Raw genomic sequence first — 13,908 nt, 5'->3', positions numbered from 1 at the left:
GACTGACGTAGGATGCCGAGTTGCAACAAGGAACGGTACCCGAGGCTGTCGGTTCTAGCGTCACGTGTAGCGTGGCTTAGTACGAGACTCTGTCAGCAACAACACACATGTTGTCGATCCGTACAACGAACCCACGGCCTGTGTCACGACATGCAGTTGGCGGGTAGAAGGCATACTACTTACAGCTGGGTTATAAAGTTCAATTTAGGTTCAGGCGAACGACCAGGCAAACGGCGATGGCGTTAAATCCCACGAATGTCACGACTCGCGGCATTTTCTGCACAGCGGTATGTCCTTTAAGTTTCGAGGGCATAGGTACTTGGGGGCTGGTAGCCTCAGTCTAGCCGCAGTCACCAGAAGCTTTGCCAATGTTCTACTGAAAGTTTACCCCAGATTTCGCGTCACCTCCTAGTTCGGCCTTTCCGATAAGGTTTTGTCCTCGAACAGGTCTCTTTCAGCGAAACAAGATCCATCGTTTCTTCTAGACAGCCCAAGACCGTCTAGCCATCACAGCACCAACCTCTTGCCCACAGAAGCTGCAATCAATAGACTGGTCGTAGGTGCGGGTCTGTCAAACGGCGCCGATTCGTCAGTGGGAGAGGATCCGGAGCTGTGAGGCTCAACGTGGAGTTGCCTAAAGCAGGTGTGGGTAAAGTTTGCATGGGTACATTTGCACGGGCCCACCTGCACGATAAGCCTGAAGGCCTGCGGCTGAAAATGGCACCCACGTGGTTGACAAGGATGTAACTTTCTGTAGGAACGCTCATCCGAGCACATACTATGATGGATTCGAAGCACGCTTCGAGGAAGAGTAGCGAGAGAATTTTCGATTGCCAGAACAGTACTAGGTTGGCAGCTGCCCAAAGCAGAATAGGTATATGACAGTGCGTAGCCCACAAGTCTTGTCCGGCCTTTACGACTCATAAGAGTAGAAGTTAGGCTCGACGACCGCAGTGCGTTACAGGCCTTATCTTCCTAAGACACAGTCGAGTGTTCTTGTTCCAAAGCGAAATGACTGCCGCCTCGGGTACTGCAGCACTGATCCAATTTCGTCGCCAAAGGTCTTTACTGCTTGCTAGCACGGAACAAATGTATACGCTCTGAGATTATCATCGGTATTTTATTGTCCGAGCTGGGCATCCGCGCAGATACTACTGTACTTGGATTATACGGCGATTGTAAGTGTGCAAACAGCCTCGTGTACTTCCGAACGTCCTGCTTCTTAGGCAGGGTAATATCCGTATTTCGACTTGGAAAAGCGCGAACGGTAATCGCTGGCTCTATATCGGGCCGCGATTCCGTGTCCGCGCGCGCAGATATTGATCTTCGGTCAAAAGCGAGTCATTCCTAGGACTGCAGCAACGACACTGCAATCCTTCGTCAAGCACCGTGTAGCTTCCTTACCTATCCGCAAAGTCGCCCACGGCGGAGCGACGAACATCGAAGTTTTAGAAGTCTAGCTTGTTCTCGTTTCGCTGTGCAGCTCATGTAGACCATGGATCCCTTCAATGTCTGGGTGTGGATGCGATCCCGCGACTTCTAGACTCTGCTCGTTGGCTGGTAGCTCCGCTCTTTCCTTCTCCATGGCCTCCACTCTTGGTATTGCATTGTCATGCAGCTCGGCTTTGTCGAATCGATCCCGCTCTGAGCTCTTCTTGCGGAAGAACCACCATCCCTTCTTCCAGGCACAGGACAATATAGTGACCAAGAAGAGAGCCAGTGCAGCCCCTATTGAAATGCCCGCATAAGCACCTGCTGAAAGATACTTAGGTGAAGGTGGGGTTACATCTTGGCTCGGTGCAGGTGTATATGAGCTGTTGTAAATCGTGATGATGTCTCTTGTTTCTGCGACAACAGCTTGACTGATAGTGAAGTTCATCCGTTCGAAATCCACGATAATGTATATTTCCTGTAGGAAGGCTCGACCAAGGATGTTGATGCCGTTTTGAGATCGCTTCAGGGGAAAGTAGCGAGTTTCTCTAGTAACAAGCGGAGGCGAGAGGATCAAGTCAAATGCAGAGTACGGCAGAGTGTAGTTCCTTGTGCTTCCGCCCTCAAGTTTAGCTCCAACGGTGAACGTAACGGTGGGGCTTTCTCGAAGTAGTTGATCGTGTGTTGTGTCGTTTATGGTGTAGACCTGCAGGTCAGCGTTCCATGACAGTCGGAACGCCTCCTCAAACATCTTACACGCCTCTATGGACATCCATATTTGCGGTAACACCGAGTCGATGACGAATGGTGCTGGCGTCCATGTGCTGCTCGAGGTGTAACCAGATATACTGACAGCTTTGACGTTCACCAACATGGTCGTATTTATGGCATTCGGCATCGTTGCACTCAAGGCAGTTTTTGGATCGACTTGCGAAGCATCATACCCTCCCAGAATCAGGCTTCCCGATTTATTTTCTGCAGTCGTGTCAACACCGATAATACCGTGCACCGGAATAAGGCGCTTACTACCATTTGAACCAGCAGTGTAGCCAAAGCTCAAACTGGAGATTCGGCCATTCTCTGCCAAACCTGACAAGATGGTTAATTTTGTGAGTTGCTGTACCCCGAAAGCGCCAATTGTCAGACCAAAGACAGGTACAAAGAATTCTGGACTCGATATGCAATACACGTAGCTTTCTGGTAGCCCTAGAAACTGCGTCGTATCTGTCCCAAACCAGAACGTATCTAAACCCAATCTGCTCCCAAGCGTTAGATTCGAAGGATCGAAATAGTTCTGCGGGATCTCAAATATTCCCGCGTTCAGCCAGGAGGTTGAGTCACGGTCCCGAAACGTAGTCCTACTTCCACAGGCCTCACGGAGACCTTCTGAAAGTTGTGTCACATTATCACACTCAGTAGGAAGCAGGGTGATTGCCGAGTTGATTCCGGGGACGCCTCGAAAGCTCTGAAGTGGCCTGCCGACCCCAACATAGAATGTAGACCAAGGTCCGTCCAAGCCATCCCTAGAGATTCTTCAGAAATCGTGGCAGAGCCAATGGAATGGAGAAATCTCACCAGCGACCACTAGGATCAATTACCAGAGGCTGGGGCACTTGGCCTTGAGCTAGACAATGCAACACAAGTGAGGCAATGCCAACCAGCATAAAAGGTGCCATGGCCTCCAAAATATTCAGAGGCTTAAAAGTGGCAGGCTCCCAAGGCAAAGGGAAGAACACAGCACATTCAAATACTCGGTGATCAGGCTGACGGACACCACCGACCAACCAGAAGACACTTCTACTGATTGCAACAGCATAAGCTGCAGGACATTGCATGATCCAGCCTCGTGTTGCATTTTCGATAGGCTGTCCCACCAATCATGTTCCGTTTGAAATCGACTCGTGCAAGCGAGCTTCTACTCTCGCTGCTCGGATTCGTGCTTTCCAACCGAGACCAAAAGCGTGCTACAGGGAGTGAACACCATCATGCGTATTCTCATGTGAGGATGTACGAGGGGGAAGGCTGCTATCTCGAGGTCTGAGTATGAGCGAATCAAACGTGTGCATGGTTGAGCGACGTCATGGACACAGACAGACAAGTACTGCGAAACTGACCAGCCAGCCTTGTCTCCCGAAATCATGTCTTTTGGTAACCGTTGCACGTGGTCCAAGACGTCATACTGTACGAAGAAGCTCGTTTCTAAGATCGAATCGTCCTTGTCTCCACCTGCGCTCTGTTCTCTTATTCCTGCTTAACACTTATTCTCACTTTTCGCTCTGGCAATTACTAATACTATAGCAATGTAGGCAGGTAGGCAGACAAACAAGTGAACAAAAAGAGGAGCAAGGCTGTTATCTACATGCATGCCCCGCAGATCTCATCTCCGCGCTTGCATAATCACAACACACAAAGCCAGTCGGAGAAACGGCAAGAATGCAAGAACTTCAGACTCAGGGTACTCGTCATCGTTGCATAGTTTCCATGGAGCCAGAAAGACGTAGAGCAACATGAATCAAATCAGGCCCTTCACTTCCACATCGCGCACTATACGGAATCACTTGACAGACACAAGGCTCTACGTAAATAGCACATTGAGGCTTCATTTTTGAGCTCGGTTTATGTCTGTCAAAAGGTCTTGTTTGAATAATACTATGTTGGAAGCTGACATAATGTCCAAGGTCTGCTATCTGCTAGTGTTCTATCAGGGATACGACAGACAAGCTTAGCTCAACAGCCTTTCACGTTTAACACGCCGATGGCCACAAAGCAGGGTTCAGCAGCATGATATACGGAGTCTCAGGTACCCCACACCCGCGCGCTACGGTTTGCTACCTGAATAGCTGTTTCTCGTCGTCCTGACCCGAGAGTACTCAAGGATATGTATACGTTCCTTGAAGCTGGGACGATGGAGTGGAAGAATCGCCGCATCTCCATGTCAGCACGTAGAAGCACCAACAACACATACCAGCTCTGATCGTCCACTGTCTGCAACAGACTTGAGCGCTCATAGCAGCAGACAAGCAACCGCACCTCCCTGCACGCTGTCAGCAGAAGACAACCCGCCTCCAAGTCGCTCTCAAGAATCTTCTGCAGATGAATAGTCTTTCATATTCTACATTACAACTCTCGTTCCCAAAGACCATAAACACGCCCCCGCAAAAGCAACCCCCTACCACCGCCGCATCCCCCCCTTCCCCCCCGTCCTCTTCTTCCGCTCCACCTCTCTTGCCCACTCATGGAACAAACTCCCATCAAACACGCGCCGCACCTCCTCCTTCCTCAACACCCCGTCCTCGGGCCAAATCATCAGCCACGTCACGCCCCACTCGAACACCGCGCCGCCCCAGCCAATAACATCGCCGACATTGCGCTGCGCCCAGATCATGCGCGCCAGCGCCCTGAGCGACAGCCCTTCCTCGCCCTTGCCCTCGCCCCCGCCCCCCGCGTCGCCGTACTTTGCAAACACGTCCTCGAACGCCTGCGGCCGGAACCGGCCCTGCTGGTCAAACACATCCGAGTCGGACCCGTGCTTGGTGCGGTGCACATTCGCGAGGTTGATGCGGAAGCACGGATCCGGAACCCAGGAGTCGGATGTCGGGAACGCGAAGTTCAGGTGTATGATGAAGAGTGCGATGGCCGAGACGAGCACGCTGAAGCCGAGCGCGCGGAAGCCCGTGTACGTGTCTGACGGCCAGAGGATGCCGTCCGCGTCCCGGTCGAAGAAGGCGCAGTGTTGCTGCAGCACGGTTTGGTGCGCGTACCGCTTCGACCAGGTGTGGGCGGTTGTGCCGTGCGGGTGGGCGTGGGTGGCGGCGATGTTGGCGCGGGCGATGCCTGGAGAGGGGTTAGATGGTTGGGTTGGAATCGGAGGGGGAGGGGGGGTACCTGGGTCCTTGAGCGGCGAGTCCTTGGGCGGGATCCAGGGCAGCTCAGCACGCGTGACGGGGACGTGGTTTACAGCGAGGAGATGTGCGTCGCCATTCGCCAGCCCGTCGTGCGGCGCCGCAAGGCCCTCGGCGCGCCACACCTTCTCGGTCCCGGGCATGTCTCGATCTTCGCCACGAGCAATCATTGTGTGGTAGCCGTCGTCGAAGAAGTCGTTGAAGACGCCGTCAAAGCAGTGGCAACACGCGCCCTCAGAACAGTCCGCGCGCTAACGCGCCCCGCGCCGTCCAGCCAGCCATTACACCATCACAGACGCGGCGTCGTCGGCGTCCGTATCGAGCGCGTCGTCTTCATGCTGACGTCACGACTCTGCGCTCAGCGCTCCGGCGCGCACCTACCCATTGTGCGTAGCGCTGGCATCGAGAAGACGCCACGCGTGCCATGGAACTGCAGCGACGTTTTGTAGCGCCCGCCTGGCTGGCTAGCTGGGGCGCGGGTTCCTAGTCCACCATCGTGGTTGAGATCGTCAGGGCGGCGTAGGGCTGTGTGGAGGCGGGCGCTAGTGGAGCTGCCGACGTGCCGTGTGCCGTATGCCGATATGCCGATGCGCCGATGCGCCGATGACGACCACTTGCTTTGAGTTTGGTTAGTGGTAGGACAGAACTTGAGGGGACACGACGTGACACGACACGACACGACACGACGGACAGAATAAGAAAGGGAAGGGTAACACAGTGCGAGACAAGATGCACATGCAAGCGTAAAGAAGTCGTGAAATGAAGACAGATAGAATACATAATGTATAAAGCAACAAAAGTAAATAGAATACAGTCAAGAAAGAGTACCAAGCCGAAGCCGTCCCCAGACTCAAGGTAATACAGTAGGTAGTAGAAGTAAGGCGTAAGGCATCTCGCTATGCAGTTCTAAGCGGATTTTCATAGCACCAAGTTTTCAAAGCATCAGTCTTCCGGACACTGGCATGCCCCACCGGCCCGCTCACAACCAGTCCCACACGCGTCTGAGCGCGCCCTTCCTCTTCTCGACCCGGCCGTGCGTCTCGTCCGAGACGTGGCGGTGCGGCGGCGCATCAGCAGGCCCATCGAACAGCGCGCCGCGGTGCCGGAACTGGGTGTACAGCGCGTCTTCAGGTGCGGTGCGGCGGGGGAGGCGACGTGCAGCAGCACCACTGTGTAAGGGCGAGCGGCGAGCGTCTCTGGCTAGCGTCTTGGTGCCGTCTGGGGGCCTGCGGCATCCATGAGCACTCTTGTTCACGTGTGGCTCGGACGCGGTGTGGACGATGTGTGGGGCGCATCGCTCAATCACCTGGCAGGCTCCAGCATCTTGGGGCGGTCGCGCTCGCGGTCGCGCTCGCTGCGCAGATCGTCGTGTTCGCTCTCGTCATCGCGGCGACGGCGACGCCCATCGCGGTCGTGGTCGCGGTCGTAGTCGCGGTCATAGTCACGGTCATAGTCGCGGTCGCGGTCGCGGTCGCGGTCGTGGTCACGCTCACGCTCACGCCCATCCTCGTCGTCCCTGCGGCTGCGGTGGCGGCTGCGGTCGCGGTCGCGGCGCTCGCGCTCGTACTCTTCTTCTACTCAAGTCAGTCTCAATGCAGTCACAAAAGATCTCCAACGTACCTCGCTCTTCACGGATCTGCTTGGTCTTGTCCGCGAGCTTCTGGATCTCCTCCTTGGTCAACACTCTCAGCACGATGACACAGTCCATACGCTCCTCAAAGCGCTCCTTCGCACGTTCCAGTGCCTCAGGATTGACGAGCTTGCGGTCGATGCGAGTCCAGCGCGCACCAATCGGAATATCTTTGCCCTTCTGGGCGTCCTTATGTGGGGCGACGCCTTCACGAATGGGCTCTGGGTCTTCGGGGAACTTCGCTGTGGGCTTGCGGAGGATACCCCGGAGAGGCGGCGACTGGTCCTTGCGGGGCACGACGATCTGCACACTCTTGCCGGGGGCATCAGGGTTCAGCTTGTCGACTGACTCCGGCTCTTCAACCAGGCCGCGGTCGTTGTAGCGGGAAAGAGCCTGGGATTGAGACGGAGAGTCGCGGCGGTCGTCTCTACCGCGAGACCTGGACCTAGAACGTTCACGGTCTGCCCGGTCGCGGCGTCGTCGTCGGTCGCGTGCGCCGTCAGAGTCGCTGTCCTGGCGATCAGCAGCCGCACGGCGGCTCTGCTCAGCCTCCTTCTCAGCCTGTGCGAGACGGCGGCGATACTCTTCATCGGGATCGACGGCTGCAGGTGAGGGCTCCTTGCGGCTGCGGTCCGGCTCACGGTCAGCGTAGTGGCGGGGCCTCTCGACCTCGCTTCCCTCAGGAGACGTCTTTCGGGGAGGCTTTGGAGGGGGATTCTCCTCGTTGGGGTACGGACGATCCCGAGAGATTGGTCGTTCCGGCTCTGAGGGGCCTGCATACGCATATGCAGGGGCGGCCACAGGGGGAGCAAGCGGTGGCTGGGACGGCGGGGGTGGAGCAGGCAGGGCCTCGCGGCGCTCAGGCTCACGGCGCTCCTCGGGCTGTCTGCTGCGCCTGTCTTCCCGACGCTCGCGCTCGTCGTACCGATCGTCGCGCCTATCGCGCTCATCATATTCTCTCCGCTTCTGCCTCTCGCGCTCTTCTGATGTCTCACGCTCCTTCTCCTTCTCCTTGGCCTTGCCGTGTGCTGCAGCAATTCCAGCCGCGGCAGACATACCTGCAAGGGCGCCGGCAGCAACAGGAATTGCGCGGCTGTCGCGGGTATCGCGGCTGTCGCGGCTGCTGTCGTGCTTCTGCTCAGTACGGGGGCGTTCAGGGCGGGGTGGCTCGTACGACGGTACTGGCCTCTCCTGGCGGCGGGGCTCCGACGTACGGTTGTCACCGGTGCGGTCCGAGTGGTAGGCAGAGGGTGCGTGCTCGGCCGGCGGTGCCCTCTGTTGCTCGTATGGCGGATAGGCAGGCTGTCGATCGTGTGCATATGGGTCGTGGACAGGTGCCGAGCTGCCTGTAGCAATGCCAAACCCACGAGCGGCCACCTCGCGGTCCTCAAAAGTGCGGTCGTGTGTGGTGTGGCGCTTGCTGTCAGACTCCCTGCTACGGCCATACTCGTCGTACGTGTCTGCTCGACGCGCTGGCTCCTGGTGGACGGCCGCGGTGTGTCGAGTCGAGGACGAGCGGTGCGGGGCAGAGTCAGACGAGCGGTGCGGGGCGGTGTCGGACGAGTAGGCGTCCTGGTAGCGCTCGCGGCGCTCGATTGAGCTGGCCCTGGCTGGGCGGGGGTACGATCCATTGATCTTATCAAAGCCACGTGTCGACGGCGGCGGACCCAGCTCGCGTGTCGCGGCGCGCAGCGGGCGGTCGACGATCATGCTGCTGGGCCGCGAGCCACGCTCGATGCTGCCCGCACGGGGCCGGCGCCAGGCAGGCTCGGTGTCGCGGTACATGCCGGCGGGGTCGGTGTACGAGTAGCCGTTGTCGCCCAAGTCGGCGTGGCGGGCGGGCTTGCTGCTGGACGGGTGGTAGTTGCTGCGGCCGCTGGTGACGGCGCCGTAGCCACTGTCACGATGGCGCGGCGACTCGAGCGTGTCGGTCTCGGCGACCAGCTTGGCGGTGTGGCTGCTGTCGACGCTGTAGATCTTCTTGTGGCTCGTGGTCGACTCCTGGCGCGCGGAGCCGTGGGTGATGTACGTATCGGTGTGGGCGTGGGCGGAGCGCGGGGTCAGCGGGCTGGACGGGCGGTGGTCCTGCGAGTAGGGCGTGCGCAGCGGCAGCGAGGTCAGCGAGGCGACGTGCGGGCGGCCCATGCGGTCGTCGGTGTTGCGGCGCGGGCGCGTCTGCTGGCCGTAGCCGGCGTCGTACTTGGGGGCGGTACGCGAGGCGGCGCTGGGGGCGTAGCTGCCGTACGAGGACGAGTGGTGGTGCGAGGCGCCGGCGAGGCGGTCGGCGCTCGCACGCGGGGCGGCATAGTCGTACGACGAGGCATAGGGGTCGGCGAAGGTGCCGGTCGAGGCGCGGGCGGGGTTGAACTGGCGGCGCGGCGACGCGGCGCGGTGGAAGCGCGACTCCATGCCGCCGGAGAGCGTGATGCTCTTGAGCTGCAGCGTCTGGGCGGCGGGCGCGGTGGTGAGCGAGTTGCGGCGGGCGGGCAGGCTGGGGGCGCTGCCCGAGGAATAAGTGCTGCGGCGCGGGCCCGACGACGACGACGGGCGGGCGTGCGAGGCGAGCGACGTAGGCAGGACGCTGCCCAACATGCTGTCAGCCGGTGAAGCAATGCACGACGCGGGGGAGAGGGCGGCAGGCGGCACCACACAGGACGAGAGCAGAGGAACCACAGGAACCACGGGAACCACACGCAGGGCCGGGGACGTACATGCTGGCGTATATGGGCGCTGCGCGGCGGCGACTACGCGAGTGGGCAGCCCGAAGGCACTCGGCGGCCCAACTGGCCTGTTTGAGCAGCCGGGGCGCGGGCGGCGGGCGGGCGTGCGGCCGTGGTGTTGCAGCAGGGACAGCCTGGGACTGCGGGCTCGCGGCGCCAACTGGGCAAATGAGGCGGGGCGCGGTGATGTCGTGGGCGCGGGTAGCGGCGCTCGGACGGCAACCGAACAGGTTCTCGGGCGGCGGGCGAGGGGCAGAGCGCACAGGGGCAGCGAGGCAGGCGGGCTGGGAACTGGACAGGGCAGGCAAACAGACAGCACAGTCAAAGGCTCGCAGGGTCGCAAGCTCACAGGGTCGCGAGGCCGCGTCGGCAGGCTGCCTAGACTACTGCCGCCCTTTCAACGGGCGAGCATGACCGCGGGCCAGCATGACAGGCGATCGGCGCCATGACATAGCCAGCCCAGCCGGCAGTGCACGCCACCCTGGCCTCCGACGCAGCCTGCCGCTGCCACCCAGTAGTGGCCCAGCGCACATGCCTCTTGAATCTTGCCTAGCGCGCTGGTGCACAGTGTACTGTAGGATCAGAACTAGCACTACGTCCTGCAGTATCAAACTACTGTAGCAGCACTACGTCCTGTAGTATCAGACTAGCACTATACTGCTCAGCAGCATCACAGCTAGCACATGTACTGCAGTATCATCGTACATACATAGCCACCCACCGCCTCCACCGCACCACCTCCTGCTGCTCACCTGCCCGCGCACCAGCTCACCGCGACTCGCCCCGCCAGCTCCTCGCAGCCAGCTCCTCGCAGCCAGCACAACGTCGCCCCACCCGCCGCGCATCGAACCAAACTCACCTCTTCTCTGCGCCCAAGCACCCATTGGGCAGGGTTGATCCTCGCGAGCCCAACCGCCCATTCGGGCCGCACAGCTCCACCGCCGCACACTCGTTTGACATTTGTCCATGCAGCCCGCTGCTGTACGCCGCGCTGGACAGGTAGGTAGACCGTCAGAGATCAGCTCTGGGGCAGACCCGCGCGGCGAGCCTGACACGCTGCCTTGCGTGCGGCGGGGGCAGCAAAAGTGGGCGCCGCCGCGGACGTGGTCTGAGGTCTGACGGCTGCCGTGCGCAAGGAAATGCGCGCCGCTGCTGATCCTGGGTATCGCTGCCATTCATAGTCCGGTATATCGCGTCTTGCTGCTTCGAGCGCCCCGCGCCGGCGCGCGATCTTCGCTTTTTTCCTCGTGTTGCTTGCATCGTGAGGCGGCGTGTTGCCTCTTACGAGTCCCGAGCGTACTGACTAGAAGGTTCTTGCCGGAGTCCGTTTTGGGCGTCTGCTGAGACGGGGGAGCGTGGTGTTTGGGTGTGCACTACAATGTTCTACGGTAGGCACGGCCGCCCTACCACATGGCACATTGCGGGATCCACACCATGCTCATCGCAGCGCTGAATCGCTGATTAACTACTAAATCACTCCGGCCAAGCGCCTGTGGTCTAGTGAGTTGAAATGATTTTCTTCTCTCCTGATGATGGTTTTTGCACGTAGCTGGTCAAGCATGTGGTGTCTACCGATGCTCATCGCAGCCAGGAAACGGCAGAAGACTGCGCACTGAAACACTCCGTCCTTGCGCATGTGGTCTAGCATGGAAATAACACCATTGAAATAACTATTTCTTCTTGCCTGCTGTTGCGTTCCGCCTGGTAGATAGTCACACAGATGGCCGGGGTCATCCAGATGGTCACGTGCCGGGTGCAGTATCCATGCCTCATGCAAATCGATCGATTCAATCTAGCAACTAAATAGCCCTGCTGCTCCGTGCAGTCTCGTCCGCCCGCTGCTCGCTTACGCAGTCTCGACGTGCTCGACGCTCCGCCTGTGCTTCTTGGGCGCGCCGCCGTCAATCTCCTCCGCCTCATCCGCGTAATGCGTGTTCTTAATCTGCTTTGCGCGCGACGTGGCAGGGAACGTGTCCTTGATGCAGCCTGCGATGATGTTGTCTTCGAACAGGAGGTGGATGGACTCGAGCGGCACGCCCTTGGTCTCGGGGACGCAGAAGATCGTGTAGACACCCATGATGATGCAGGACGCTCCAAACAACAAGAAAGTACCGTAGGTAATGTCCGCGAGCATGATAGGAGTGAGTTTGGCAATTACAAAGTTAAACAGCCATTGGGTCATCAGTGCGAGGGCCATGATGAGGGAGCGGACGTGGTTGGGCGCGCACTCGGATGAGAGCACGAACGGGATCGGCCCCCAACCGAACGAGTAGAACACGACGAACAGATACACGCAGATGATGGCGAAGATGGAGTTGCCGTCCAGCGCGCCGCCGGTCGGTGGGTGCACTGCTTGGTTGATGCCGATGTAGAACATGGCGAACGCCTGGCCTGCAGACCCGATCAGGAGCGACCACTATGACATGTCAGCACGTTCAACGGCAATCCAAGTGGGTCCAACATACCTTGCGTCCGAGCTGCTCGGTAAAAGCCATCAGGCCAATGGCTGTGACGACGATTTTGACGATTCCATAGACTCCAGTGGCGAATAGGCCCGCTGAGGGGCCCGTAAGGCCGATCTGCTGGAAGATCTGCGGGGCGTAGTAGTTAATACTGTTCGTGCCCGTCCACTGCTGCCAGAACATGAGGATAACTGCAAAAGAAGAGCGGTAAAACATCTTCCTGCTGGAGCACGCCGACTTGAGCTGTGCAACCATAGGCATCTTCTCGTGGCCGTTGAAATCGGCAATGATGTCGTCCAGCTCCTGGACTACTTCAGCGTCGTCTGTAGGCTTGCCGCGGACATGTGCAAGCGCTGTCGCAGCCTCCGCGATGCGGTTCTTCTCGACGAGCCATCGCGGACTCTCGTTCATGAATACAATGCCGACGAGCAGGATGACGCCGGGCAGCATCTGCAGCGCGAAGGGCACACGCCATTTGGCCGAGTTGTAGCGGTCGGTGATGTCGAGGCTGATGCCGTAGTTGACGAAGAACGACAGACAGATACCGGTGACGTTGAACAGCTGCATGCAACCAACACAGCGACCACGGATCTCCTTGGGCGCGTTCTCGGAAATGTATGTTGGCACCACAGCGGAGATGAGACCCACACCGAAACCGCCAATTACACGTCCGATGTAGAGTTGCGTCAGGCTTGTTGTTCCCAGCGCGCAGAGCGTCTGTATTGTGGAGCCAATCTACGCAACGTTAGCAACCACATCAACAAAGTCTTGAAACCTGAATTCGCTACAAACAGATGTCGATGGCGAGTAAACCAAGCTGGAATCCGTGACAACCTCCACAGGCCTCTTGCCGGTCCGTTCGCCATCACACATTCGTCTGTAGCCAACCCTGCAGGACGAACTTACCAAAAAGATAAGGTCGGCGATGATAAGCGCCCATTTCCGTCCAAACGTATCGCTAACATAAAACGACGTAAGGGCGCCGAAAAAGCAGCCAGCCTGGAGAACAGACACAATGTTGCCCTGCAAATTGGCGAAATCAGGGCTGCCGCGGTCGAGATTGAACGATTCCTGGAACGCATCCATGGTCAGAACACCGCCGATCAAGCCAGTGTCCCATCCGAACAGCTGCACACCCGTCAGCAACGCACGTTCAAGTCGTTGTCGCATCACCCACCATGCCGCCAAATGACGCCACCACAGTCAGAAGATACGCGCGCCGGTGGAGCTTGATGTCGCGCCACACGCCGGGCAGGTCGAGTTTCGCCATGATGAGTACTAGTTTCTTGTCGACTCGGAATCACAGAGCAGGAGTCCAGGCTCGCGAGGAAGCGTGATGTCGACCAGCAAGCCCCCGGCAGCCGCCAACATTTATATCATTATCGCGGCGGCACGCACACGCCGATCCGCTAGAGACCTCCACGGGGCCGGCTGGGAGACGTGGGGAACACTGTGGGGTCGCTCGCGGTGGAGCCGCAACCCTCGGCTGCTGTTCTTCCTCCACTCACACTTGCAAACGCCGACATCGTAAGATGGTGTCTGCGCTTTTTCGTTGGGCGGGTTGGTAATGCAGCAGGGCTTGGCGGCGCAGCGGGCATGCGGCGACTGTGCGCGAAGGAACGTCGGGGGCACAGGCCTTGGGGGCTGGTCAGCGGGTTGCTTGATCGCGTATGGCGTTGCTTGGGCGCCGTGGTGCGTCCATTCGGTGAGAGCGGTGTCGCCTTGGCTTCTTGGCCGCGAACATGGTGAGTTTGCGGCGCTGT

General features: G+C 58.7%; 5 protein-coding genes across 5 annotated transcripts; all 5 read right to left on the bottom strand.

The window, feature by feature from the left end:
• Positions 1–1,190: 1,190 nt before the first annotated feature.
• C7974DRAFT_19749 (aspartic peptidase domain-containing protein) lies at positions 1,191–3,140 on the bottom strand. Its single transcript, XM_046136726.1, has 2 exons — positions 3,007–3,140; positions 1,191–2,954 (listed from the first exon to the last, which is right to left on the bottom strand). The coding sequence occupies exons 1-2, from the start codon at positions 3,105–3,107 to the stop codon at positions 1,457–1,459; spliced, it is 1,599 nt and encodes a 532-aa protein (XP_046003142.1). The 5' UTR covers positions 3,108–3,140; the 3' UTR covers positions 1,191–1,456.
• Positions 3,141–4,164: 1,024 nt separating this feature from the next.
• Positions 4,165–5,659, bottom strand: C7974DRAFT_19702 (Caleosin related protein-domain-containing protein). The gene is made up of 2 exons (XM_046136720.1): positions 5,317–5,659; positions 4,165–5,265 (listed from the first exon to the last, which is right to left on the bottom strand). The coding sequence occupies exons 1-2, from the start codon at positions 5,501–5,503 to the stop codon at positions 4,601–4,603; spliced, it is 852 nt and encodes a 283-aa protein (XP_046003141.1). The 5' UTR covers positions 5,504–5,659; the 3' UTR covers positions 4,165–4,600.
• C7974DRAFT_19701 (uncharacterized protein) lies at positions 5,660–6,204 on the bottom strand. Its single transcript, XM_046136719.1, has one exon. The coding sequence runs from the start codon at positions 6,111–6,113 to the stop codon at positions 5,817–5,819; it is 297 nt and encodes a 98-aa protein (XP_046003140.1). The 5' UTR covers positions 6,114–6,204; the 3' UTR covers positions 5,660–5,816.
• A 431-nt stretch (positions 6,205–6,635) lies between these two features.
• Positions 6,636–9,555, bottom strand: C7974DRAFT_299753 (uncharacterized protein; the record flags this gene model as incomplete). Its single annotated transcript, XM_046137768.1, has 3 exons — positions 6,636–6,849; positions 6,950–7,725; positions 7,765–9,555. 3 exons carry the CDS (start codon positions 9,553–9,555, stop codon positions 6,636–6,638), a joined length of 2,781 nt encoding a protein of 926 aa, XP_046003139.1.
• Positions 9,556–11,430: 1,875 nt separating this feature from the next.
• Positions 11,431–13,563, bottom strand: C7974DRAFT_19452 (MFS quinate transporter-like protein QutD). The gene is made up of 4 exons (XM_046136655.1): positions 13,323–13,563; positions 13,052–13,273; positions 12,149–12,880; positions 11,431–12,099 (listed from the first exon to the last, which is right to left on the bottom strand). The coding sequence occupies exons 1-4, from the start codon at positions 13,413–13,415 to the stop codon at positions 11,530–11,532; spliced, it is 1,617 nt and encodes a 538-aa protein (XP_046003138.1). The 5' UTR covers positions 13,416–13,563; the 3' UTR covers positions 11,431–11,529.
• Between the last annotated feature and the right edge of the window lie 345 nt (positions 13,564–13,908).

Source organism: Boeremia exigua (assembly GCF_020726555.1).
Source record: "Boeremia exigua strain MPI-SDFR-AT-0100 chromosome Unknown C7974scaffold_1, whole genome shotgun sequence".
Classification (NCBI taxonomy): domain Eukaryota; kingdom Fungi; phylum Ascomycota; class Dothideomycetes; order Pleosporales; family Didymellaceae; genus Boeremia; species Boeremia exigua.
Note: the sequence above shows the minus strand (reverse complement) of the source record. Positions and strands in the feature narration are given on the sequence as shown.

Excerpts from the sequence above, each read along its gene's own strand:
- C7974DRAFT_19749 (XM_046136726.1), bottom strand. The coding sequence starts at position 3,107 with ATGGCACCTTTTATGCTGGTTGGCATTGCCTCACTTGTGTTGCATTGT. Across the intron at positions 2,955-3,006 it reads ATTGATCCTAGTGGTCGCTG|GGATGGCTTGGACGGACCTT; the intron begins GTGAGATTTCTC and ends AAGAATCTCTAG.
- C7974DRAFT_19702 (XM_046136720.1), bottom strand. The coding sequence starts at position 5,503 with ATGATTGCTCGTGGCGAAGATCGAGACATGCCCGGGACCGAGAAGGTG. Across the intron at positions 5,266-5,316 it reads CTCGCCGCTCAAGGACCCAG|GCATCGCCCGCGCCAACATC; the intron begins GTACCCCCCCTC and ends ACCCCTCTCCAG.
- C7974DRAFT_19701 (XM_046136719.1), bottom strand. The coding sequence starts at position 6,113 with ATGTATTCTATCTGTCTTCATTTCACGACTTCTTTACGCTTGCATGTG.
- C7974DRAFT_19452 (XM_046136655.1), bottom strand. The coding sequence starts at position 13,415 with ATGGCGAAACTCGACCTGCCCGGCGTGTGGCGCGACATCAAGCTCCAC. Across the intron at positions 13,274-13,322 it reads TGGCGTCATTTGGCGGCATG|CTGTTCGGATGGGACACTGG; the intron begins GTGGGTGATGCG and ends ACGGGTGTGCAG. Across the intron at positions 12,881-13,051 it reads TCGCCGACCTTATCTTTTTG|ATTGGCTCCACAATACAGAC; the intron begins GTAAGTTCGTCC and ends AACGTTGCGTAG.